General features: G+C 40.2%; 1 protein-coding gene across 2 annotated transcripts; it reads left to right on the forward strand.

The window, feature by feature from the left end:
* Positions 1 to 3,124: 3,124 nt before the first annotated feature.
* LOC115136775 (P2X purinoceptor 5-like) lies at positions 3,125 to 25,753 on the forward strand. 2 transcript variants are annotated; one of them, XR_010465048.1, is made up of 18 exons: positions 3,125 to 3,229; positions 3,466 to 3,629; positions 3,984 to 4,134; positions 5,787 to 5,858; positions 5,971 to 6,046; positions 6,142 to 6,238; positions 11,435 to 11,530; positions 11,724 to 11,865; positions 12,077 to 12,207; positions 12,327 to 12,420; positions 12,517 to 12,582; positions 12,908 to 12,993; positions 13,106 to 13,440; positions 14,207 to 14,485; positions 17,477 to 17,614; positions 22,976 to 23,094; positions 23,249 to 23,372; positions 25,498 to 25,753. XR_010465048.1 is itself a non-coding variant. In XM_029672542.2 (13 exons), exons 2-13 carry the CDS (start codon positions 3,481 to 3,483, stop codon positions 13,212 to 13,214), a joined length of 1,269 nt encoding a protein of 422 aa, XP_029528402.1. In that variant the 5' UTR covers positions 3,125 to 3,229; positions 3,466 to 3,480; the 3' UTR covers positions 13,215 to 13,785. The 2 variants fall into 2 exon arrangements, 1 of the variants encoding a protein (XP_029528402.1); XM_029672542.2 differs by lacking the exons at positions 14,207 to 14,485; positions 17,477 to 17,614; positions 22,976 to 23,094; positions 23,249 to 23,372; positions 25,498 to 25,753 and having other exon boundaries at positions 13,106 to 13,785.
* The last annotated feature ends 302 nt before the right edge of the window (positions 25,754 to 26,055 follow it).

Raw genomic sequence — 26,055 nt, forward strand, 5'->3', positions numbered from 1 at the left:
TTCAACTATGACAGACAAAATGAGAGAAAAAAAATCCAGAAAATCACATTGTAGGATTTATAATGAATTTATTTGCAAATGATGGTGGAAAATAAGTATTTGGTCACCTACAAACAAGCAAGATTTCTGGCTCTCACAGACCTGTAACTTCTTCTTTAAGAGGCTCCTCTGTCCTCCACTCGTTACCTGTATTAATGGCACCTGTTTGAACTTGTTATCAGTATAAAAGACACCTGTCCACAACCTCAAACAATCACACTCCAAACTCCACTATGGCCAAGACCAAAGAGCTGTCAAAGGACACCAGAAACAAAATTGTAGACCTGCACCAGGCTGGGAAGACTGAATCTGCAATAGGTAAGCAGCTTGGTTTGAAGAAATCAACTGTGGGAGCAATTATTAGGAAATGGAAGACATACAAGACCACTGATAATCTCTCTCGATCCTGGGCTCCACGCAAGATCTCACCCCGTGGGGTCAAAATGATCACAAGAACGGTGAGCAAAAATCCCAGAACCACACAGGGCGCAGTTTTAAAAAACTGGCTTATTGGAAGTCCTCCTTTTAATGGCTCGGGGTGGAAGCTGTCCCTCTATAATAGAGTATTTCTGTCCATTTCTTTTCTGTACAGAGTTGTAAACGGGGTTCCATTTGATTTCTTAATCCACATGTACAAGTTTATGTACAAATTTAGTGTCACATTCAATAGTGAATTTGAGTTTGGGGTCAATGTCATTAAGTATTGCCATAATGTCTGACAGCTCTTCTCCCGTTACTCCCCATATGCAAATAATTTTGTCAATATAGACACCACTTCAGGATTTTAATAAAAAATAGACTCATATTTTTCCCAAAATGACCCACATAAAAGTTAGCATAGCTTGGAGCGAATGTGGAGCCCATCAATGTTCCATTCGCTTGGAGGTAGTATTCATCATCAAACCTGAAAGAGTTACGTCAAAACATTTTCAGCCAGTTTGGGGTATTTGTTAGTATCTCGGGCTCTCAAATAGTGAGATAGGGCTGACAGCCCCCATATTAAGAATGCTGTTATATAGACTCTCGACATCTACTGTAATGTGACCTGGTTCTCTCAAACAGAGAATTAGCGAATATGAAATTTCAATCAGGAGAAAGGACAGGGATTATCCAGTTGCAGTACATTTTAATGACCAAAAACATGACATTTCTACCTTTAGATTTGGTGGTATAGAGAAAGTCAAGATATCAGACAGGGGAGGTGACATAAATAATACTCTGAGCAAAAGAGAATGTTTTGGGATTTTAACCTTTCAGACATTATTCCCTAAAGGTCTTAATGATAAAATGCCCATACATGTTATGTTGTAAATGTCAACATTAATTATTGCCACCACTTCCGATAACTCTATTTTTTCTTGCACTGTATGAAAACCTACTTGATAGGTCGATGTCCTCATTGTGGGTTTGCAAACTTGTTTTTATATACACACTTCATTAGAATACTTATACATTGTTATATTTGGTGCAAATTATAAACACTCACAAAAGTTCTGACGAAGGCCTTGAGGCCGTTAAATAAACTGGGTGTAACGGCCGTTGTTGGTGGAAGAAGGTGAGGACCAAGGTGCAGCGTAGTATGTGTCCATATTTATTAAAACGAACACGGAAATAACAAAGAAACGACCGCCAACAGTTCTGGCTAGTGCAGACACACAACAGAAAACAACCACCCACAAAACACACTAGAAAACAGGCTCCCTAAATATGGTTCTCAATCAGGGACAACGATTGACAGCTGCCTCTGATTGAGAACAATACCAGGCCAAACACAGAAATGGCAAATCATAGAAACTAACATAGACAACCCACCCAACTCACACCCTGACCATACTAAAACAAAGACATAACAAAAGAACTAAGGTCAGAACGTGACACTGGGTGGTTTGAGCTCTGAATGCTGATTGCCTGAAAGTTGTGGTAAACATTTATTTTTACTACTCTAATAGCATTCGTAACCAATTTATCATAGCAATAAGGCACTTCCACGGCTAAGGGCTGTTCTTAAACACGTTGCGTCGTGCATAAGAACAGCCCTTAGCCGTGGTATATTGGCCATATACCACACCCCCTCATGCCATATTGCTTAAATATAGAGCAGTCATAATAGCAAGAGCAGTGTGCAGGTTAATATTTTTTTTCTCATCTTATTCAACTGTTACCATGCACCTGCAACAAAGATATCTCAGATTTGCGAGTTTCTTTTGAATTTTGTATTATGAGAATTTTGAAATATAACAAAGCCATGTGATTCATGAGCCACTTCGTTTTGAATTTGTTAATTATTTTGTTACATATTGTATATTTCTACATATGGAGATAATTGACTTACATTGTAAGGTTTACTATAAAATATTACTCATATGTCTACTGTATATTTATGTTTACATGGGTGTGAATTGCCTCAGCATTTTGTTTTAAAATGTTTGCTACAAAGAACTAACTAGAAAATCTGTAAAGTGAAACATGATTTTCCTGTTATAAATTTCAACATGCTTTGTAAAAGGTTAAATAAAGTCTGAGCTGCTGCTAAAGTGTATTTTTTATTTTGAGCCTGATGAGTGAGAACATAGAGTTAATTGGTTAGTAAGGCTTTTCTTCACTACATTCAAAACGGAAATAACCTACCTGACAAGAAACCCTGTTGTGGAGTGAAGTTACATACTTTACTTCAAACTTTTGACATCTTGCAAACCATTGACATCTATGCCTCAGATTGAAAACCACACATGGGCTTACTGTTCTGACACGTTTCCCCTCCATTTCATCTCTAAAACCAACAACAAAAGCATCCCTGCCTTTCAAAACGTTGGTCTCATGCAAAAGTGGATATCAGTTACATTCCAGTGTGTACTGTTGTTTTGTACAGAACATCGTAGGCTGTGGAAAAATGTTGCGACAACTTGCACCTGTGAACATCTGCATCCTGTGACTAGTTTCTTACATCTGCCACTCATTTCTTTTAAATCACGCTGCTCTACAGTGTGCTGTTAATCCCCCCCCCCCCCCCCCCCTCCCCTCGCAAACTGTCTCTTCAGAAGATTTAAAAGCCATGCCCCTTGAAACTCATTGGCTGAATAGATATATGACCTAAGGAAATGTCATCATTACATTGTTTGTAGTATGAAAGCTGATGGGTAGAGACAAGATTTTAATTTGATTCCAGATTTAAATCATCTCGGAGACCAGGGTAAGAAACTAAACTATGATCTCATTTCATTATTTTTTTGTGAGTTTTAATGTATATTTTCAATATAATGAGTGTTACACTAAAATACTATGAAATCAACATCGGAATGATTCCCAATGTAGTTAATTTTGCTCTGGTCATTTTGGCACCCATGAACAAGTTCTGGACTGTGATGGCTTCTGTGGGTTCAAGGGTTGCAGTAGCTGTATAACCGACTGTTGTGTTCACATTTACAGTATCACGGCCGGGGAATGGCTTCCAATAGCTGTAAAAGCAAAATTCTTTCAAATGTTCTTTCCTGTCTTAACTACAAGACTGGAAAATTCATCATTGCAGAAAGCAAGAGAGTCGGCACTTTGTACAGAGTTATACAATTATCCATCATTGGATACCTTGTTGGGTAAGGAACTCAACAAATTAATTTCCACATTTTCAAGATGTATCCCCTTATACTGATCTAAGGGCATATTAAATGTTATTAATCAAATACAATCTAGTCCATATATTTGTTAGTTCACATAAACGTAACGTGTAAAATATATTCCAATCAATATTTTAAACCCCTAGTAAGCTCCAACCTGCATTTAGATCTTCTTGATACGAAGTTATGAAGCTTAAGATTTTTAGCTATCATGAAGATTCTTCCATCCAGCATTATATTTTTGATAAGCGTCAGTCTGGTATAATTCTAAAGTTAAGCAGATTTTTTTTGATCCTCATTGAGATAGCTATATTGTCCTCCTGGTCTACACAGGTATGTATTCCTGAGCAAGAAGTCCTACCAGGCCAAGGAGGAATCTATCCAGAGCGCTGTGATTACCAAACTGAAGGGAGTGGCGGTCACCAACACCGCAGAGTCCGGACGGATGGTGTGGGAGCCTGTGGACTATGTCATTCCACCCCAGGTCAGACTAACTACAATCCCATTTAAGTCATTTGATGTTAATGTTTGGTATTATTTCTATCTCATCCACTGTGCTTGACTGCTAGAATAAATATAATTATAAACTGGGTGGTTTGAGCCCTGAATGCAGCTTGGCTTAAAGCCTTGGTACTGAATAACAGACCGTATACCACGGTATGACAAAATATGTATTTTTACTGTTCTAAATACATTGTTGTAACCAGTTTATAATAGTAATAAGGCACCTCGGGGGTTTGTGGTATATAGCCAACATACCACTGCTAATGGCTGCATTCAGGCACTCTGGGTTGCAGTGTGCGTAAGAACAGCCCTTCGTTGTGGAATATTGGCCATATATCTCACCTCCTGCACCTCCTGCGGTTCCAATGGTAACCGCCCGTTCCACCCCGTCCCTCCCCCCGGAAGCCTCATCGTCAGAGAAAAAACTCTATCACATCTGTTGAATGTGTTTGTTTACCTTTTTTGTGGTCACTCTTCCTTCATTTTTCTCACTGTTAATCATGAATGGTGAAACGTCTATACAGCATCTGCATGCCAATATTTTATCTCAATTAATTTAATGAGAATATGCATTTAGAGCTTCTTGATAGGAAGTTATGAAGCTTGAGATTTTTAGCTATCATGAAGATCCTTCCATCCAGCATTATATTTTTGATAAGCATCAGTCTGGTATAATTTTGCCACAATATATTAATTGATGAATATACTGTATATGTTTCATATAACTGTATATATGTTTCAAGTAGATTGATGAACAAAGAAACTGTAAGTCAAAACATTGCTTTCAAGGCAAAAAAGTTGGTAAAGCTGCAATGGGTAAATCGATAAAAAAATACTCAGACAGGAACACAGGCAGACAGACATATAAACTCACAGACAGACATGTTTCCCTCTCTCTCTATTCACTAATCTCCATCTCTCTCTTCTCTCTCTCCCTCCCACCTTCCTTCTGTATTCATCTCTTTGCCTGCCCCTGTCTCTACCTCCTCTTTATCCCCCCTCCTTCTCTTCTCTCTCCTTCACCCTTCTTTCACCCGCTTCACCCTCTCCCCCTCTCCCTCCTTTCTCTCTCTCTCTCTCCCTCCCTCCCTCCCTCCCTCCCTCCCTCCTGACAGACAGACTTATCCACTCACAGAGTTTGAGTTTTCCCCCAATTATCCAATTATGTGGATCCCCAATTATTTATTTTTCCTTGAATGCAATGTATTCACTTATACCCTGATGCCTATCTATGCTTCAATATCCTGTCTGTGGAGGTGGGAGAGAGTAGAGAGAGGTGTATGTGTATATGCGTTAAGTAGATTGACACACAGATAAGTCAATACATTGCATTCAAGGCAAAAAAGTTGGTGATAAAGCTGCAATGGGTATATTGATGAAAGACCCGGACAGACAGGCAGGCAGAGTATTTCACCAATATACCCATTGCAGCTTTATCACTAACTTTCTTGCCTTGAATGCAATGCATTGATTAATGCATCAATACTTTGATGCATATCTTTTCGCTTTGAATATAATGTATTGACTTATGTGTCGTGTCTCGTGATCTATATTCTTCTGCAAATGCGTGCCACACTGACGCTTATCAGTTGATACCAGGCTGGTTTAACACTCTTACATTTTTTCCTATAGGGTGATGCAGTTTTTTTCATTGTTACCAATTTTATTGAGACACCAAACCAGAAGTTGGGCAACTGTGCTGAGGTAAGGAAATTCCCTTTCTTTGCTTTGTGTTGTCACCTTTAATCACCCTTTAAAAGTGCAATATACACTGTATTTGTTAAACCATACCAGTTTGTTTGGTATTGTTTCACAGAGCCCTGATGTGCCGGATGGCCACTGTAAGGGAGATAAAGACTGTGCAAAGGGAGAATCAGTGAAAACTGGCCATGGTAGCAATTTTTGAAGACTCAAATTGAATTGAAACAAGAAATTATATATACTGTCTCCTTTACTCTTCACAAACATAAAATATAATTTTCTGTAGGATTTAGGACAGGCCGCTGCTTGAGAGACAATGGGAAATCCAGTGGTACGTGTGAGATATATAGCTGGTGCCCCATTGAGAGTTGCCACCAACCACAGTAAGTGTGTCATGACATGACAAAATCTAATGAAAATGTTTTGCATTCTACCAGGAAATGGCTTGCTCTCAGTCTTTTTCATGTGTGTATTTTGTGTAATTTCCCTTAAGTTTTGTTTTGGAGTGTCACCGAGGGCTTCATAGGAGCATTGCCGATGATCACTGGAGTGTAACAAAGGGGAACAAACGGAGCATCTCGAGTCTGATTGTCACCCCCCGAGAGAATGCAAATATTCCTATTGAAGCCTGTAGTTAAGGCCTTGCAGAAGCTGCATGGAGGCAGAAAAATCCAAAAGTATTAACGGAGACAAAACTAATAATATCATACCTGTGTTGAAGTCCCAAGACCAACTAGAAGATAACAAAGCAAAAGCAATACTATTCAGAAAACACCTACACAATGTCCACTCTTGCCGCAATGACCCTCACTTTGACCTTGTTGATAGAGAAGTACAGAAAACAATATTTACCTCACACCTGACACTTACCTCTCTCCCGACACCAGTAGGCTCGATCCTAGGCCCCACACTTTTCTCAATTTACATCAACAACATAGCTCAGGCAGTAGGAAGCTCTCTCATTCATTTATATGCAGATGATAAAGTCTTATACTCAGCTGGCCCCTTAAACGCTCTACAACAAAGCTTTCTTAGTGTCCACCAAGCTTTCTCTGCCCTTAACCTTGTTCTTAACACCTCCAGAACAAAGGTCATGTGGTTTGGTAAGAAGAATGCCCCTCTCCCACTGGTGTGATTACTACCTCTGAGGGTTTAGAGCTTGAGGTAGTCACCACTATCCTTCTCTCAGCACATATCAAAGCTGCAGGCTAAAGTTAAATCTAGACTTGGTTTCTTCTATCGTAATCGCTCCTCTTTCAACCCAGCTGCCAAACTAACCCTGATTCAGATGACCATCCTATCCATGCTAGAATACGGAGACGTAATTTATAGGAAAGGGTGCTCTCGAGCGACTAGATGTTTTTTTTTACCATTCGGCCATCAGATTTGCCACCAATGCTCCTTATAGGACACATCACTGCACTCTATACTCTTCTGTAAACTGGTCATCTCTGGATACACGTTGCAAGACCCACTGGTTGATGCTTATTTATAAAACCCTCTTAGGCCTCTCTCTCTCCCCTATCTGAGATACAGTACATACTGCAGCCCTCATCCTCCACATACAACACCCATTCTGCCAGTCACATTCTGTTAAATGCCCCCAAAACACACACATCCCTGGGTCGCTCCTCTTTTCAGTTCGCTGCAGCTAGCGACTGGGACGAGCTGTAAAAAACACTCAAACTGGACAGTTTTATCTCCATCTCAATCATGGACACTCTTACTGACAGTTGTGGCTGCTTTGTATGATGTATTGTTGTCTCTACATTATTGACTTTGTGCTGTTGTCTGTGCCCAGCAATGTTTATACCATGTTTTGTGCTGCTACCATATTGTGCTGCTGCCATGTTGTGTTGCTACAATGTTGTCATGTGGTGTTCTTGCCATGCTGTGTTGTCATGTGTTGCTGCTATGCTATGTTGTTGTCTTAGGTCTCTCTTTATGTAGTGTTGTGGTGTCTCTCGTCGTGATGTGTATTTTATCCTGTATTTTTATTATTAATCCCAGCCTCTGTCCCCGCAGGAGGCCTTTTGCCTTTTGGTAGGCCGTCATTGTAAATAAGAATTTGTTCTTAACTGACTTGCCTAGTTAAATAAAGTTTAAATAAATAGAAGAATCCACCCCGATTCATCACTGTCGAAGAAACTAAGATCCATCTGAATTTTTAAAAATTATCTAAACATCTGGGGTAGACAACAACATTGACAGCACACGCAATAAAAAAGCACCCAATGAATACCTACACCACTTCCTTCTGCCTTGGAAATCTGCAGTTGTTATAATGATTCACAAACCTGATAAAGACCCATACAACATCACAAGCTACAGACCAGTCAGCCTCCTCAGCCATGTTAGAAAGCTATTTGAGAGAGTACTGATCCAAAGACTGAGCAGCCACACTGAGGAAATGGGCCTTCTCGGAGTCCATCAGGCTGGCTTCAGAAAAACTAGATCAACTACAGATAAGACTTTCAGAAGAAATTCTCCAAAATTTCAAGAAAACATTTTTTTTTACCCTGGCCGTCTTCTTAGATATAGAAAAGGGATTTGACAAGATGTGGCATAATGAGTTGTGCTATCGACTTGCAGACTCCAATCTTAAACTACCACCTTCCATCAAAAACATCAACACCAGCTTCCTCCACAACCGCACAAATAAAGTAAAGGCTTCCACAGCAATATCCCCACCATTTACCCCTGAAGCAGGTGTCCCAAAAGGGGCAGTCCTATGGCATTCCTGCTATATATATTAGACATCTATTAACCCCCATCCACCATAGGTCAAGTTTCACAGTTTGCTGACAACCTCTTCTACTGGTCCAGATGTCCTCAACTTGCTGCCAAAAAACTTGAGCTAGAGACATGGTCTAACATGTGGTGCGTAAAGCTGAACCCACAAAATCCTTAATGTGTCCTCTTTACAAGATGCACCATCCAAAAAACAAAGAAACCCATTGAAATCAAGCTTTATGGCAAATTAATTAATGTAGAAAAAGTGGCTAAATTCCTTGGCATCAACTTTCAGAAGAACATGCACTGGACAACACATATCGCGAACATAAAGAGAGTAAGGGATGAAAAAGACTTAACCACTTAAAAACAATGTGCGGAAGAAAATATAGAAAATCACCTCAGACAGTGTTTAAAGTCTATATCAGCTACATCCGAGCTCTCTTTACATACACCCTACCAGCCTGGATAACAGCCTCACCACAGCAGATTAATTGGCTACTGACAATCCAAAATCAAATCAAATCAAATTTATTTATATAGCCCTTCGTACATCAGCTGATATCTCAAAGTGCTGTACAGAAACCCAGCCTAAAACCCCAAACAGCAAACAATGCAGGTGTAAAAGCAAAACATAGCAATAACAATGCCCTACAGACTACCAAGGTACACCAGTAATCATTACACCCACAACATACAGTGCCTTGCGAAAGTATTCGGCCCCCTTGAACTTTGCGACCTTTTGCCACATTTCAGGCTTCAAACATAAAGATATAAAATTGTATTTGTTTGTGAAGAATCAACAACAAGTGGGACACAATCATGAAGTGGAACGACATTTATTGGATATTTCAAACTTTTTTAACAAATCAAAAACTGAAATTGGGCGTGCAAAATTATTCAGCTCCCTTAAGTTAATACTTTGTAGCGCCACCTTTTGCTGCGATTACAGCTGTAAGTCGCTTGGGGTATGTCTCTATCAGTTTTGCACATCGAGAGACTGAAATTTTTTCCCATTCCTCATTGCAAAACAGCTCGAGCTCAGTGAGGTTGAATGGAGAGCATTTGTGAACAGCAGTTTTCAGTTCTTTCCACAGATTCTCGATTGGATTCAGGTCTGGACTTTGACTAGGCCATTCTAACACCTGGATATGTTTATTTTTGAACCATTCCATTGTAGATTTTGCTTTATGTTTTGGATCATTGTCTTGTTGGAAGACAAATCTCTGTCCCAGTCTCAGGTCTTTTGCAGACTCCATCAGGTTTTCTTCCAGAATGGTCCTGTATTTGGCTCCATCCATCTTCCCATCAATTTTAACCATCTTCCCTGTCCCTGCTGAAGAAAAGCAGGCCCAAACCATGATGCTGCCACCACCATGTTTGACAGTGGGGATGGTGTGTGTTCAGGGTGATGAGCTGTGTTGCTTTTACGCCAAACATAACGTTTTGCATTGTTGCCAAAAAGTTCAATTTTGGTTTCATCTGACCAGAACACCTTCTTCCACATGTTTGGTGTGTCTCCCAGGTGGCTTGTGGCAAACTTTAAACAACACTTTTTATGGATATCTTTAAGAAATGGCTTTCTTGCCACTCTTCCATAAAGGCCAGATTTGTGCAATATACGACTGATTGTTGTCCTATGGACAGAGTCTCCCACCTCAGCTGTAGATCTCTGCAGTTCATCCAGAGTGATCATGGGCCTCTTGGCTGCATCTCTGATCAGTCTTCTCCTTGTATGAGCTGAAAGTTTAGAGGGACGGCCAGGTCTTGGTAGATTTGCAGTGGTCTGATACTCCTTCCATTTCAATATTATCGCTTGCACAGTGCTTCTTGGGATGTTTAAAGCTTGGGAAATCTTTTTGTATCCAAATCCGGCTTTAAACTTCTTCACAACAGTATCTTGGACCTGCCTGGTGTGTTCCTTGTTCTTCATGATGCTCTCTGCGCATTTAACGGACCTCTGAGACTATCACAGTGCAGGTGCATTTATACAGAGACTTGATTACACACAGGTGGATTGTATTTATCATCATTAGTCATTTAGGTCAACATTGGATCATTCAGAGATCCTCACTGAACTTCTGGAGAGAGTTTGCTGCACTGAAAGTAAAGGGGCTGAATAATTTTGCACGCCCAATTTTTCAGTTTTTGATTTGTTAAAAAATATCCAATAAATGTCGTTCCACTTCATGATTGTGTCCCACTTGTTGATTCTTCACAAAAAAATACAGTTTTATATCTTTATGTTTGAAGTCTGAAATGTGGCAAAAGGTCGCAAAGTTCAAGGGGGCCGAATACTTTGGCATGGCACTGTATCTGGACTCAGTCAATCATTGGTCAGAAGTTCATCAACAGAGCCATGCATAACCCATTACTGAAGGAAGCTGTGGAAGAGGCCAAATGGACCACAGACACACCCATGTCCAAAATGCTCCAAGGTTGAAACTGACCCAACATATTCCATTATTCCGACATAGCCGTGCACAACTGACTCCAATCAGACATCACCATATGTTATTTTATACATACATTTTTCTTTTTAAATATACAATTACAGTTTATATATTTTTTCTTGTTCTATTCAATTTAGAGATATCTAACCCTTCCCCCTACCCTAATCCGGGTTCGTATCATCTTCCACCCCTCACCTTAACAAGGGTCCATATCCTACACACACACAGGCACATACACGCACGCACATACACACACGTACACACACACAGGCACATACACGCATGCACGCACGCACATACACACACACACACACACATACGCACATACACACACACACACACACATGAGCATGTGTACACAGTAGTAATCTTCCTTCCCTTTCATCTCTTCAGGGATGGACATAAACACATGTCAATTTTAAGAGAAGCTGAAAACTTCACAATCTTCATAAAGAATTTCATCAGATTTCCCAAATTCAGTTTCTCAAAGTAAGTTATCTATGTTAAAAACACATACAAAATAGACAGACTGATGGATTTCTGACAGTTTTCTTCAAATGTTTAAATGTATAAACTAGAGCTGGAGTCTTTTAATCTGTTAATATGAAGTATTTCAGAGAGTTAACTTTCTGCAATTTGATATAAAAACATTTATCTTTGAAACGTTTCACCCAATTATGAGGGCCAATGTTCAGGACACAGCTGACAAATACCATCTGAAGAAATGTCACTATGATGAGCTCCTTGAACCCTACTGCCCCATATTTCGTCTGGGAGACATTGTTTACCGGACTGGACACAGCTTTCAGGACATGGTTTTGAGGGTCAGTTTTCACAATTGAAAAGTGTATTTGTTGTTGTTATTGATGATGACGTTGATAAGGACGAGGATGGTTTTTTCAATTACTTTAAGCAGTTAAATGTAGACTCTGTAAGATGTGCATACCATCCAAGAGTAAGCCACCAACAAAATACTTGTACATAAAAATAATGTAAATAATAGAGCATTTCACTATCAATACTCTCTCTCTCCAGGGTGGTTCAATTGGAATTCTGATTAAGTGGAAGTGTGACCTTGACAGAGATCACTCAGAATGCAAGCCACGGTACAACTTTACTCGCATTGACATTAATGCATCCAGAGAGTCCACAGGATTCAACTTCAGGTGACACACATTTGCGCACACACACAATCACGTGCTCACACACACTCAAGAAGTTGACAAATACTACTTAATTTGAAGTCATACTTCAATCTTCCACATTTTTGGTACTCTCATAACAGACATGCTCGGTATTACAAGAATGAGTCTGGAGAAGTCTACCGAACACAATTCAAAGTGTATGGCATACGCATCAACATCATGGTGCATGGAAAGGTATGAAATATGTCTTATTATATGGCTTTTCAGGATGAATGATGTTCCTGATGTTTTGACTCCCTTATTGTTACTTTCTTCTATTTTCTACTACAGGCTGGGAAGTTCTGTATCATTCCCACCGTTATCAATATAGGCTCAGGACTAGCTTGTATTGGTGGTGTAAGTATTATTCAACAGACCTGCACATACCTGTACAGTCAAAACAATACTTTCAGATCAACTTGTTTTTTGAAAATATGACATTCGTATTGAGACTATATATATCAATTTCACAGAAGAGGCTGGTGGTCTGTAATGTCTGTAATGGTAGAAATGGAATGGTAGCCGTTCCATGTATTCCATTACAGCCATTCCAAAGTGCCCGTCCTCTTCTAGCGTCTCCCACCAGCCTCCTCTGCAATATAGGTATATAGTATATTCTGTATATTTTATTGTATAATATTATTTTATTTTGTATATGTTCATGGGCCTCGTTTTATTGCAGGGGACCTGGCTCTGTGACTGGATTCTTCTCTACCTGATGAAAAAGAGGGAGTTCTATAAGGACTGGAAGTTTGAAAACGTCAAGAAGTAGGGCATTTACAATAAATATTTGCCTGAGTTACATACATTTTCCTGGTAACAGAGATTAAGAGACTCTTGTTATAAAATGTAATGTTCTTTCACACTCCCCCTTCTACAGAAAAGACAGAAACGCGTCTAACATCACAGAACACTATAACGGTACAACAGAGGATACAAAACAAATCCCAGAAGAGCAGCAGCTCACTGACCAATCACCTGAGGTTTAACACCATGGCAGCAGCTCACTGACCAATCACCTGAGGTTTAACAGCATGGCAGCAGCTCACTGACCAATCACCTGAGGTTTAACACCATGGCACCAGCTCACTGACCTATCACCTGAGGTTTAACACCATGGCAGCAGCTCACTGACCTATCACCAGAGGCGGCAGGGTAGCCTTGTGGTTAGGGCGTTGAGCTAAGGTTCCAAGTTCGAATCCCCTAGCTGACAAGGTATGAATCTGTCATTCTGCCCCTGAACAGGCTGTCGTTGTAAATAAGAATTTATTCTTAATAACTGACTTGCTTAAATAAAGGTAAATTTTTTTATATTTTTTAAACAGTAGCTCACTTAGCCGTACCTAAAGAAGCTGGTTGAGAGAATGCCAAGAGTGTGCAAAGCTGACATCAAGGCAAAGGGTGGCTACTTTGAGGAATCTCAAATATAACATGCATTTTAATTTGTTTAACACTTTTTTGGTTACTATATGATTCCATTTGATATTTCATCGTTTTGATGTCTTCACTATTATTTTACAATGTAGAAAATAGTCCAAATAAAGAAAACCTTTGAATGAGTAGGTGTGTCCACATTTTTGACTGGTACTGTACATACAAAGGTACAGTATATAACACCATAAAGTATCATATGTTAATGAACTTGACAGTTTTGCCATGCATGCTTACTCTATCTATCTAGAATCAAGACTAGACAAGAAATGAGTGAATGAGCAAACTGGTATTTTATACTGTCTTGTCTGGTCACTGATCACTTGTGAGGTAACACCTTAAGACATACTTTCTGGGTGAGTTCAAATCTCAGATATCATTATTTTAACTGAATTAGTTAACGATGATGGCATACCAATAGACTACATATGAAGATATAGTGTTAGATTAAGATATTCACGTAACATTTCAGGTATCAATATTAAGCTATTTAAATTAGGATAGGATGAACTTTAATGTTTTATTTTGTATTTTTATTTTATTTTTCCAGAACAACAGCAATGCCATCCATCTTGTCTAGTGAGTGAGTGGGAGGAGCAGGACAGACAACATCTTCCTCCTCTTTATCTAACCCCAAGCCTAACAACAGTGTACCACACCCAAAGGACTGGACCCCAATGGACACCCAAATGAACTGGACCAACCACTTGTCAGCGAGACAAGTCCGGATAAGGAGTCTACCACATAAGTTGATGTGCCCTCTTGAAGAGAGGTGCTACATTTTGGTACTCATTTCTTACAGACTCATACACAAGAGCAACATAATACTGTAAGTAATTAACTTAACGTCTCTTTAACAATGTGACAATGTTGTGATAAGGTCCGTGGAAGTTAGGCGTCTAAATGTCAGGTAATCCAAAAAGAAGACAAAAAGGCGACCAGTTGGATACAAAAACATACTGTAAAAAATATTATGCAAGTTCCACTTAAAAAAATGTGGCAAATATTTGCTGTATTGATGTATTTTTAAGTATTATATACTTAATATTTTACTGTTTGTGAAACACTAAAAGTTAAGTCCTGTATAAAAAAAATCTAAGATCCAACTTAATTTGATCAAATCCAGAACTGTTAATCTTTCTGTTTAGTTACTTTCATTGATCAGGTTTTAGTGTTAAACATGGCTTTATGTATTTGATCACTTTACATTTATATCCACTTTAACAGGAATTGTTGAGCACAGTGCTCATTCCACTAACTGGAGGTTAAGCTGCAAGCATTGTAGCTTGATGTTTATGACTCTGTCAAGAGTGGAGCGCAGGTGCTAACTAATCAAATCAAATCAAACTTTATTTGTCACATGCGCTGAATACAACAAGTGTAGACTTTACCGTGAAATGCTTACTTACAAGCCCTTAACCAACAGTGCAGTTCAAGAAGAGTTAAGAAAATATTTACCAAATAAACTAAAGTAAAAAATTATAAAAAGTTACAGGATAAAATAACAATAACAAGCATATATACATGGGGTACCGGTACCGAGTCAATGTGTGGGGGTACAGGTTAATTGAAGTCATTTGTACATGTAGGTAGGGGTGAAATGACTATGCATAGATAATAATCAGCGGGCAGCAGCAGTGTACAAAACAATTAGGGGGGGTGTCAATGTAAATCGTCCAATTCATTGTTTAGCAGTCTTATGGCTTGGGGGTAGAAGCTGTTAAGTAGCCTTTTGGTCCTAGACTTGGCACTCCGGTAACGCTTGCCGTGCGGTAGCAGAGAAAACAGTCTATGACTTGGGTGACTGGAGTCTCTGACCATTTTTGGGCTTTCATCTGACACTGTCTATTATATAGGTCCTGGATGGCAGGAAGCTTGGCCCCAGTGATGTACTGGACCATACGCACTACCCTCTGTAGCGCCTTACGGTCAGATGCTGAGCAGTTGCCATACCAGGCAGTGATGCTCTCAATGGTGCATCTGTATAACTTTTTGAGGATCTTGAGACTCATGCCAAATCTTTTCAGTCTCCTGAGGGGGAAAATGTGCTGTCGTGCCCTCTTCACGACTGTCTTGGTGTGTTTGGACCATGAAAATTCATGGGTGATGTGGACACCAAGGAACTTGAAACTCTCGACCCGCTCAGCTACAGCCCCGTTGATGTTAATGGGGGCCTGTTTGGCCTGCCTTTTCCTGTAGTCCATGATCAGCTCCTTTGTCTTGCTCACATTGAGGCAGAGGTTATTGTCCTGGCACCACTGCCAGGTCTCTGACCTCCTCCCTATAGGCTGTCTCATTGTTGTCGGTCATCAGGCCTACCACCGTTGTGTCGTCAGCAAACTTAATGATGATGTTGGAGTCGTGTTTGGCCACGCAGTCATGGGTGAACAGGGAGTACAGGAGGGGACTAAGTACACACCCTTGAGGGGCCCCAGTGTTGAGGATCAGCGTTGGCAGACATGTTGTTTCCTACCCTTACCACCTGGGGCGACCCGTCAGGAAGTCCAGGATCCAGTTGCAGAGGAAGGAGTTTAGTCCCAGGGTCATTAGCTTAGTGATGAGCTTCGTGGGCACTATGGTGTTGAACGCTGAGCTGTAGTCAATGAACAGCATTCTCATATAGGTGAGAACCGTTGGTCTCATTATTGAAAGTACATTTTCCAGACAGTTTTGATATCCGTTTATCATGACCCATTGCACCTCATAGCATAACAAACAGTTCGATACTAATACAGAAATGTGCTTTTCGTTCTTCAAACATGCATACAACATTGAGTAAAAGTATTGTAAAAAAAAACACAATTACCCACAATTCTTTGAAAACAGAGCCACATGGCAAGTTGTTGGAAGAACTTAAAATTATTAAGTTGTTTGAAAATATTATGAAAATAGAGTTAAGTTAAACACAATTTTCCTTGTTGTTTTTACACACAAATAGTTGTTTAGATTATACATTTATCTTATGTTGAATTCATTTCTTTTGGGGGGGGGGGGGTGTTGATTGAACAAGTGAAGTAGAGTAAAGTACTAATTATATTCAAGTAAAGATGTCAAAATAATTAATTATATTTTCAAGTATAATTTACTGATCACCTGGATAATTATTTTACAGTGCACATGTATATATTAATCAGAGTAGATCACCCTATTCAATTACATTACACCAGGACACATTACTGCAACACGTTTTGACTCAAATGTCAAAGAGTGTTTCAGCCAACGCTGCCTGTGAAGGACTTTTTGGTATTCTTGGCATTTTATTAGGATCCCCATTAGCTGTTGCAAAAGCAGCAGCAACTCTTCCTGGGCCACACAAAACTGAAGTGTTACACAGTACAGAACATTAACAGACAAGAACAGTCGAAACACATTCCAGAAATGCATCCTGCTGTTATGTCATTAATTCAGTAGGCTCATCTGCTCTAATTAAGGATTCAAAGCAAAGCTGTTTATAACATGTGTAATTTCGGTGCTATATACTGTATTTCAGAAAAAATACAGATGGATTTCTGATATTCACTAAAGACCAGAATTTGGAAGAAACAAAGACATTTGACATGAAAAGTTTGTTTGCGGCAGCTTCAAAAGGAGACGAAACCAGACTAAATGGGCTACTACAGTATCTTGAAGTTACCAATAAACATCTCACTGATGTCTCAAATGTGAGACAGAGAGAGAGAGAGAGTGTCTCATTTTCATTCTTGGTCAGAAATGTAACAATGCTCAAGGGCAAATGCTAGAACTACCCATTAAATACGGCCGGTATTTATTGTTCATAACTGATTTATTGATTGCTTGATTGATTGACATTTCTCTGCAGATCAGACAGCCCTGCATGTGGCCATAGAGAGAAAGAGCTTTGACTTTGGGGAGCTGCTGGTACAGGAAAGAACAGATGTTCAGGCCAAAGCCAGTGGAGACTTCTTCCAGCTCCATAGAAGGCTGGGATTCTATTTTGGTTAGTACTAAGTAATAAGTAAACCTTTTTTTGCTTTGGTTTTAGTTTAGTTTGAGACACAGCAAGTTTTTTGAATCACAAACACTATCCCTACTCATGTCTGTACTTTTGCTCCACCCGATTTCGGTTCCAAGATGGCGTAGCAGTCGGACGTCTGTTTTGTCTTGTCCTGCCCCGTCCCATGTATATATAGTTTTCTTTGTATATATTTAGTATATATTTTTTATCTCAATTTCCATCTACGGACTGAACAACCCGCCTCACCCAAAGTGGTACGGATCTGCTATTTTTTTACACTTTAGAACCGGAACCCCCATCAGAAGCTAGCCAGCTAACTAGTTACTAGCTAGTAGTCAGTTGGCCACTGCTAGCGATCATCACCGTTAACTCGGACATCAGCCAGCCTCAGCCCGGTCAATTCCTGCCAGTCTGCACAGCGCGATATCAACCCAGAGCATAACGGACTACTTTTTCTCCGCCACATCTCCGGATTCCTACCGCAAGCTCTGAACCTTTACACCGGATCATCGCAGCTAGCTAGCTGCTATCGGAGTAGCTACTCCTGGCTAACATCCCTGTTCCGAAGCAAGCACCAGTTAGCCTGGAGCTAGGCCCATCTCCCGGCTAGCCGAAGAGGTCCATCAGCCAATTCTTGGCCTAGAATACTTATTTTGCCAATTGGCCTGGACCCTATTACTGACGACACGGAGCCCCGCCGATCCAGCATGGCTGATCTTATTTCACTGTAGAGCCTCCAGCCCTGCTCAATATGCCTTAGCTATGCCTTTTGTTCCACCCCCCACACATGCAGTGACCGCACCAGGATTCAATGGTGCATCTAGAGACAAAACCTCTCTCATCGTCACTCAATGCCTAGGTTTACCTCCACTGTACTCACATCCTACCATACCCTTGTCTGTACATTATACCTTGAATCTAGTCTTGTAGGAAAACCCTCAAACGGATCACTAATACCTTTGACCTTACACAGCTAGTTAGAGGGCCAACCAGGGTGACTTGTTGCTCTAAAACACAGATTGATTTGGTGTTCAGTAATAAACCAGAGAGAGTGACTAAATCATTCAATATGGTTACTGGACTATCTGATCATAATCTGACACTTATAGTCAGAAATCTGACTAAGAGCAGGTTTAACCTCTCTACTGTTAGAAAGCTGGACCAACTAAGAATACCTAAGAGTGAATTAAACTATTTTGAAAACGCAATTAAGGGAATTAATTGGAATGATCTCTTGTCCTATACAGACGTGGAAGCTGATAGTCAAGTTTTTCTATCCACAATCCAGACTACAATAAATGGTTTCCTAAAGAAAATCAAATCCAAACCTGGCCAAAAGAGCACTCTTCCTTGGCTAAATGGAGAAATCTGGAAATTGATGAAAGAACGAGATTATGCTCTAAAAATAGCCCTAAAATCCAAATTAGAGCATGACAGACGTAGGTTTACCATGTTGAGAAATAAGGTGATGAAAGAAATCAGACAGGCCAAGGCAAACTTTTTTATGAACATAATTGGTGAAGCAAAGGGAAATTCTAAATTGATCTGGGAGAATCTAAAAAAGTTAACAGGGAAAGACCATAGTAACACTGCAAAAAGACTAGAAATCATGGTGAATAACAATCTAACACAGGATGCAGTCGAAATAGCAATAGCCTTCAATTCCTACTTTATTGACTCTGTCAGGGTACTGACACAGAACCCATCCACTGGTTTCTTGGGCTCAGTGCTAGTAAATGATGCTCAACCTGTCTTCATCATAAGGGAGGTTTCTGAGTCAAAGGTGAACAAGGTGATTAGCTCACTAAAGAACTCTAAAGCCAAAGATGTGTTTGGGCTGGACTTTCTTAAAAACTACAAAGAGTCACTCATTGGCCCCATTACTAAGGTCACCAACAAATCTATTGGTCTCGGTGTTGCCAAGGGTATGGAAGTCGGCCATAATAATGACCATCTTTAAATCGGGCGACCCTGCTGACGTGAGTAACTACAGGACCATACTACCTGTGGTGTCAAAGGTTGTTGAAAAGTGTGTAGCAGAACAACTGATTGCCCACCTCAACAACAGCCCCTTCACATTACACTCCATGCAGTTAGGCTTCAGAGCGAAACACTCCACAGAAACGGCCAACTGCTTTCTTCTGGAAAATGTGAAGTCTAAGATGGACAAAGGGGCCGTTGTTGGGGTTGTGTTTCTGGACCTAAGGAAGACTTTTGATACTGTTAACCATGATATTCTCATCACAAAATTGTCCAAGTTCAACTTTTCCCCCGATGCCTAGAGATGGATGAAATCATACCTTGAAGGCAGAACTCAGTGAGCAATGAGCTGTCGCCCACTCTTAGCTATGATGTGGGCGTGCCCCGAAGGTCAATACTAGGGCCCCCAGCCTGTACATTAATGATCTGCCTTCTGTCTGTACTAGGTCTGAAGTTCAAATGTATGCAGATGATACAGTGATATATGTGCATGCAAAGAGCAAACAACAAGCTGCACAAGAACTCACTACTGTAAAGGTTACAAAGTGTCTCAGTGACTCGTGTTTGCATCTCAATGTGAAAAAAAAAGTTCTTCACAAAGAGGGCAACAGATGCTACTAAGCCAGATGTCTATGTGTCAGGGGAGAAGCTCCAGGTGGTATCTGATTTTAAGTACCTTGGCATCATACTTGATTCCAATCTCTCTTTTAAAAAGCATGTGAAAAAGGTAATTCAGACCAGACCAACCAAATTCAACCTAGCTAATTTTCGATGTATACAAAATTGTTTGACTACAGAGGTAGCAAAACTGTCCTTCAAATCTATGATACTCCCCCACTTAACATACAGCTTGGCTAGTTTGGCCCAAGCTTGCAGTACAACATTAAAACCAATTCAGTCTGTCTACAAACAGGCTCTCAAAGTGCTTGATAGGAAGCCCAATAGCCATCATCACTGTTACATCCTCAGAAAGCATGAGCTCCTGAGTTGGGAAAATCTTGTGCAATACACCGACGCATGTCTTGTATTCAAGATCCTAAATGGTCTGACTCCCCCTCCACTCAGTATTTTTGTTAACTTCTTGCGACTAGCAATCCCGGATCCGGGAGCGTAATCATAGCCTCAAATGAATTAGCATAACGCAGCTGACATAAATACCCCTAGAAACTTTTCCTATTCATGAAAATCGCAAATGAAATATATTCAAACACAAGCTTAGCCTTTTGTTAATCACACTGTCATCTCAGATTTTCAAAATAAGCCAACGCTAGACAAGCATTTGTGTAAGTTTATCATGGCATAATGCTATGCTAGACTCTGCTGGCAGCAGGCAACATTTTCACAAAAATAAGAAAAGCAACCAAATTAAATAATTTACCTTTGAAGAACTTCGGATGTTTTCACTCAGGAGACTCCCAGTTAGATAGCAAATGTTCCTTTTTTCCAAAAATACAATTTTTTTTAGGCGAAATAGCTTTTGTTTGTTCTTCACGTTTGGCTGAGACACTACAACACCAAACTTTTTTCCAAATTAGCTCCATAATATCGACAGAAACATGGCAAAAGTTGTTTAGAATCAATCCTCAAGGTGTTTTCCACATATCTATTCGATAAAATATCCGTCGGGACAATTGGTTTCTCATAAGAAGTGATTGGAAAAATGGCTACTTGTGTAATTTACGCAAGATTTTCTGCCGGAGCCATCATGTGACCACTTGCTAAATGTGGTCCCTTACGGCTATTCTTCAACATAAATGCGTAAAAAGACGTCACAATGCTTTAGACACCTTGGGGAATACGTAGAAAACGTAAGCTCATTCGTAGCTCATTCACAGCCATATAAGGAGTCATTGGCATGAGGCGGTTTCAAAAAATGCGGCACTTCCTGATTGGATTTTTATCTGGGTTTCACCTGTAACATCAGTTCTGTTGCACTCACAGACAATATCTTTGCAGTTTTGGAAAGTGTTTTCTATCCAAAGCTGTAAATGATATGCATAGTCGAGCATCTTGTCGTGACAAAATTTAAAACGGGAACGTTTTTTATCCAAAAATGAAAATACTGCCCCCTAGTTATTAAAGGTTCATGTATTTACTTGTGAGTGCCCTTGTTCGTTGTGTAGTTCTGAACAGAACTACAGAGTTCACTCTTCCATTCGCTTCTGAAGCTGCTTATTTGAAGATAAGCCAGCTGTACCGATGGTTCCAGTGGGGTGAAGAGAGTAGCGTACGGTGACTTGAGACTCGTAGTAGGATGGGATGGTTTGAAGAGTGTGAGATATTTGACTCAGGACAGCTAATCAGCTGTATCAGTGATTGTCTGAGAGGGGAGTTTGTCGCTTCTTCCTCCTCGTGTTGATAGTCAGGATTTAGACCACTTCAGACATGGGCTGCAGCTCCCTGTCTTTCCTGGTTCAAAGAAAGGTGAGTTTAATTATTCACCTCATGTTGAGGTTCAAAGTTCCAACCATTTCAGACATGTACCTTCCCATCCTACGCATTTCTGGTCTAATGTTAATTTTGTTACCAAGGCATTTTATGCACTCTGGCCTTAAGGGACGGCTCTGTTCATCTGACATACCCTTCTGACCTCACTCGGGGTGTGGCTACTTAATGTGTAAAGGATATGATTAGAAGTTATCTCTTATGACTCCTAAAATCACAGTCATATCTTAACAATAATACTTTCATCATTGTTCATATCATATGCACAACATATTGGATGGAAATTTGACAGATAAAGGGGGTATCCTTTCCAAGTTACAGTATTTAATCCATACAGTTTCAATGACATCACAAAATTAAGAACAATATGACATTAGTTTTCTACATCTCCCTCACTGACCATTCCCCACATTCTTGATGTTAGAATTATTGTTCCATTATCCACTTTTTGGACGTTAGAGAGTTTTGGGCGGGCAAATGTCTCTGGAGACAAAGGGACATTCCTTAAGCCAATACTGGAGGGTAGAGGGAGAGTCCTCTCCTGCTTAATTTACGGTGTGAGAAGGTCTGGTTATTGTCAGCCATTGCCAAGCTGATCTGATCCATTGTGATACTCATATGACAGTCATGACACCACAATGGAACTGTTCAAGTTCACCATTGGCATAGGAGACCTGGAGTTCATGGAGCAGGTCCAGTACAAAGAGGTGTGTACATGGGATCTGTATTGTGAGACCTTTATTTTGATAGATTTTTCTGGCTCTGGGGTAAAGAGCAGGGTATGTGCTCATTTTATGTGTTATTTAATTTTTTCCCCGAGTAAGGTGTGTGGTACTCTGATTGAATTTAACCTTTGCGTCTTATACTGAAGTTGTCATAGTGCCTCTGAATCATCATTCTTTATCATCGGCCTTACAGGTGTTTTAGGTTCTACTCATATCCTACATTGTGCTCACCTACGCCCACCATGCTTATCACCCTCATGGGAAAGACAGTGGAAAAGATTTCCAGAGAGCAAAAGGATCTAGCAACTACAGGTAAATAAACCCACTGACGAGTCAGTCTGAAAGTGATTCTAAAAAGAAAATGGCTTACGATAATGAGTGTATAAAAATACATTACATGTATGTGCTTGTGTGTAAGCAAGTGACTTGCTTAGAAGTCTGGATTGGGTTGTGTGTGTGTCCACAGAGAGCCTGTGTACTATCCTGGACCTGGAGAGCTACCTGCCCATGTGTCTGAAAGAGAAACTGTGCTCAGGAGAGGTGCAGAAGAAAGGATTGTTGGCCGGAGATGAAAGTAGAATGTTTTTCAGGTAAACCCCCTTGGGCTGATTTCCAGGCCAGAAATTAAGCCTAGTCCTGGACTAAAAAGCTATTTCAATGGAGATTCTCCATTAAACATTATTTTTACTCTAGAACTAGACTTAATCTTTGTCCGGGAAACCGGTCCCTTGAGTACCTTCCTATAGTAGGACAAAGGATAGCCTTGCGAGAATACGACACCTGGTTATGTACAGTACCAGTCAAAAGTTTGGACACACCTACTCATTCAAGGGTTTTTCTTTATTTTTTACTATTTTCTACATTGTAGAATAATAGTGAAGACATCAAAACTATGAAATAACACATGGAATCATGTAGTAACCAAAAAAAGTGTTAATATATATATATTTGAGATTCTTCAAAGTAGCCACACTTTGCCTTGATGACAGCTTTGCACACTCTTGGAATTCTCTCAACCAGCTTCACCTAGAATGCTATTCCAACAGTCTTGAAGAAGTTCCCACATATGCTGAGCACTTGTTGGCTGCTTTTCCTTCACTCTGCAGTCCAACTCATCCCAAGCCATCTCAATTGGGTTGAGGTGGGGTGATTGTGGAGGCCAGGCCATCTGAGGCAGCACTCCATCACTCTAATTCTTGGTCAAATAGCCCTTAAACAGCCTGGAGATGTGCTGGGTCATTGTCCTGTTGAAAAACAGATGATAGTCCCACGAATCGCAAACCAGATGGGATAGTGTATCGCTTCAGAATGCTGTGGTAGCCATGATAGTTAAGTTTGCCTTGAATTCAAAATAAATCACTGACAGTGTCACGAGCAAAGCACCCCCACACCTCTTCCTCCACGCCTCACGGTGGGAAACACATATGCAGAGATCATCTGCTCACCTACTCTGTGTCTCAGAAAGACACAGCGGTTAGAACCAAAAATCTCAAATTTGGACTCATCAGACCAAAGGACAGATTTCCACCGGTCTAATGTCCATTGTTCGTGTTTCTTGGCCCAAGCAAGTTTCTTCTTCTTATTTGTGTCCTTTAGTAGTGGTTTCTTTGCAGCAATTCGACCATGAAGGCCTGATTCATGCAGTCTCCTCTGAACATGTGCCTGTTACTTGAACTCCGTGAAGCATTTATTTGGGCTGCAATTTCTGAGGCTGTTAACTCTAATGAACGTATCCTCTGCAGCAGACGTAACTTTGGGTCTTCCTTTCCTGTGGCAGTTCTCACGAGAGCCAGGATCATCATAGCGCTTGGTGGTTTTTGCGATTGCACTTGAAAAAATGTTAAAAAGTTATTGAAATTTTCCATATTGACTGACCTTCATGTCTTAATGATAGACTGTCGTTTTTCTTTGCTTATTTGAGCTGTTCTTGCCATATTATGGACTTTTACCAAACATGGCTATCTATTGCTGGGCTGATGAAACAGTGGATTAGGGCGGCAGGTAGCCTAGTGGTTAGAGTGTTGGACTAGCAACCGAACGTTTGCGAGATCAAATCCCTGAGCCGACAAGGTAAAAATCTGTCGTTCTGCCCCTGAACAAGGCAGTTAACCTACTGTTCCCAGGCTGTCATTGAAAATAAGAATTTGTTCTTAACTGACTTGCCTTGTTAAATAAAAGGTTTAAAAAAGTATATATATTTTGTATACCACCCGTACCTGGTCACAACATAGCTGATTGGCTCAAATGTATTACAAAGGAAATAAATTCCACAAATTAACTTTTAACAAGGCACACCTGTTAATTGAAACGGATTCCAGGTGAATACCTCATGAAGCTGGTTGAGAGAATGCCAAGGTTGTGCAAAGCTGTCATCAAGGCAAAGGATGGCTACTTTGAAGAATCTCAAATATAAAATATTTTTTGGTTACTACATGATTCCGTGTGTGCTATTTCCTAGTTTTGATGTCCTCACTATTATTCTACATTGTAGAAAATAGTACAAATAAAGAAATTCCCTTGAATAAGGTGTCCAAACTTTTGACCGGGTACTGTATGTGAGATTATACAACAGGTGGGTCTAATCCTGCACGCTGATTGGTTAAAACCGCATTCCAGCCAGTGTCTATCCCACAAGTTACCACAGGCTAAATCTATGATGTTAAAAATGCCTATTTACTCTGTTCCATCTGACTGCGCAATCCACTGTCTCATCAGCCCAGCAATTGTTAAACTTGATCTCCAGCGATAAGGACGTTGCCAGTATGACAATGGAACATTCAGAACAAACGACTGGGTCCTGTCCATAGATACAGAACAAAAATAATGAAAGTCTGGGTCTCGTCTCTGGCAACCCGAACCAATAGAACGAACGACCAGCCGGCTTGGGTAGCAACCCTAGATTTGTGTCCGGACTATATCTTATGAATGAAATAGTATGAATAAAATAATACAAATAAAGTTAATGAAAATATGTCAGTCATTATTTGAATATGTTGGAAACCCTTTGTATAAAAGTGATAATGCCATTGAAGCTGGTGTTTGGAGGATATATTGGCACGGTTTGCTGGTAACAACAACTGTGCCAATATATCCTCCAAACACCAGCTTCTCTGGCATTATCACTTAATTAGGCAATGGCTACAGTGGTTCTATTGTTGCAGGTGTGACCTTAAGTATTTTTATACATGTTTAGAGTTGAGGAAGTAAATTGGGAAAAATGACACAGACCTGGGTATAGTCAAGGAGGATCCTGGTAACTGTGACATAATCAGA

The sequence above is a fragment of the Oncorhynchus nerka genome, linkage group LG11 (genome assembly GCF_034236695.1).
Source record: "Oncorhynchus nerka isolate Pitt River linkage group LG11, Oner_Uvic_2.0, whole genome shotgun sequence".
NCBI lineage: Eukaryota > Metazoa > Chordata > Actinopteri > Salmoniformes > Salmonidae > Oncorhynchus > Oncorhynchus nerka.

Excerpts from the sequence above, each read along its gene's own strand:
- LOC115136775 (XM_029672542.2), top strand. The coding sequence starts at position 3,481 with ATGGCTTCCAATAGCTGTAAAAGCAAAATTCTTTCAAATGTTCTTTCC. Across the intron at positions 3,630-3,983 it reads ATCATTGGATACCTTGTTGG|GTATGTATTCCTGAGCAAGA; the intron begins GTAAGGAACTCA and ends TGGTCTACACAG. Across the intron at positions 11,531-11,723 it reads CCCAAATTCAGTTTCTCAAA|GGCCAATGTTCAGGACACAG; the intron begins GTAAGTTATCTA and ends CCCAATTATGAG.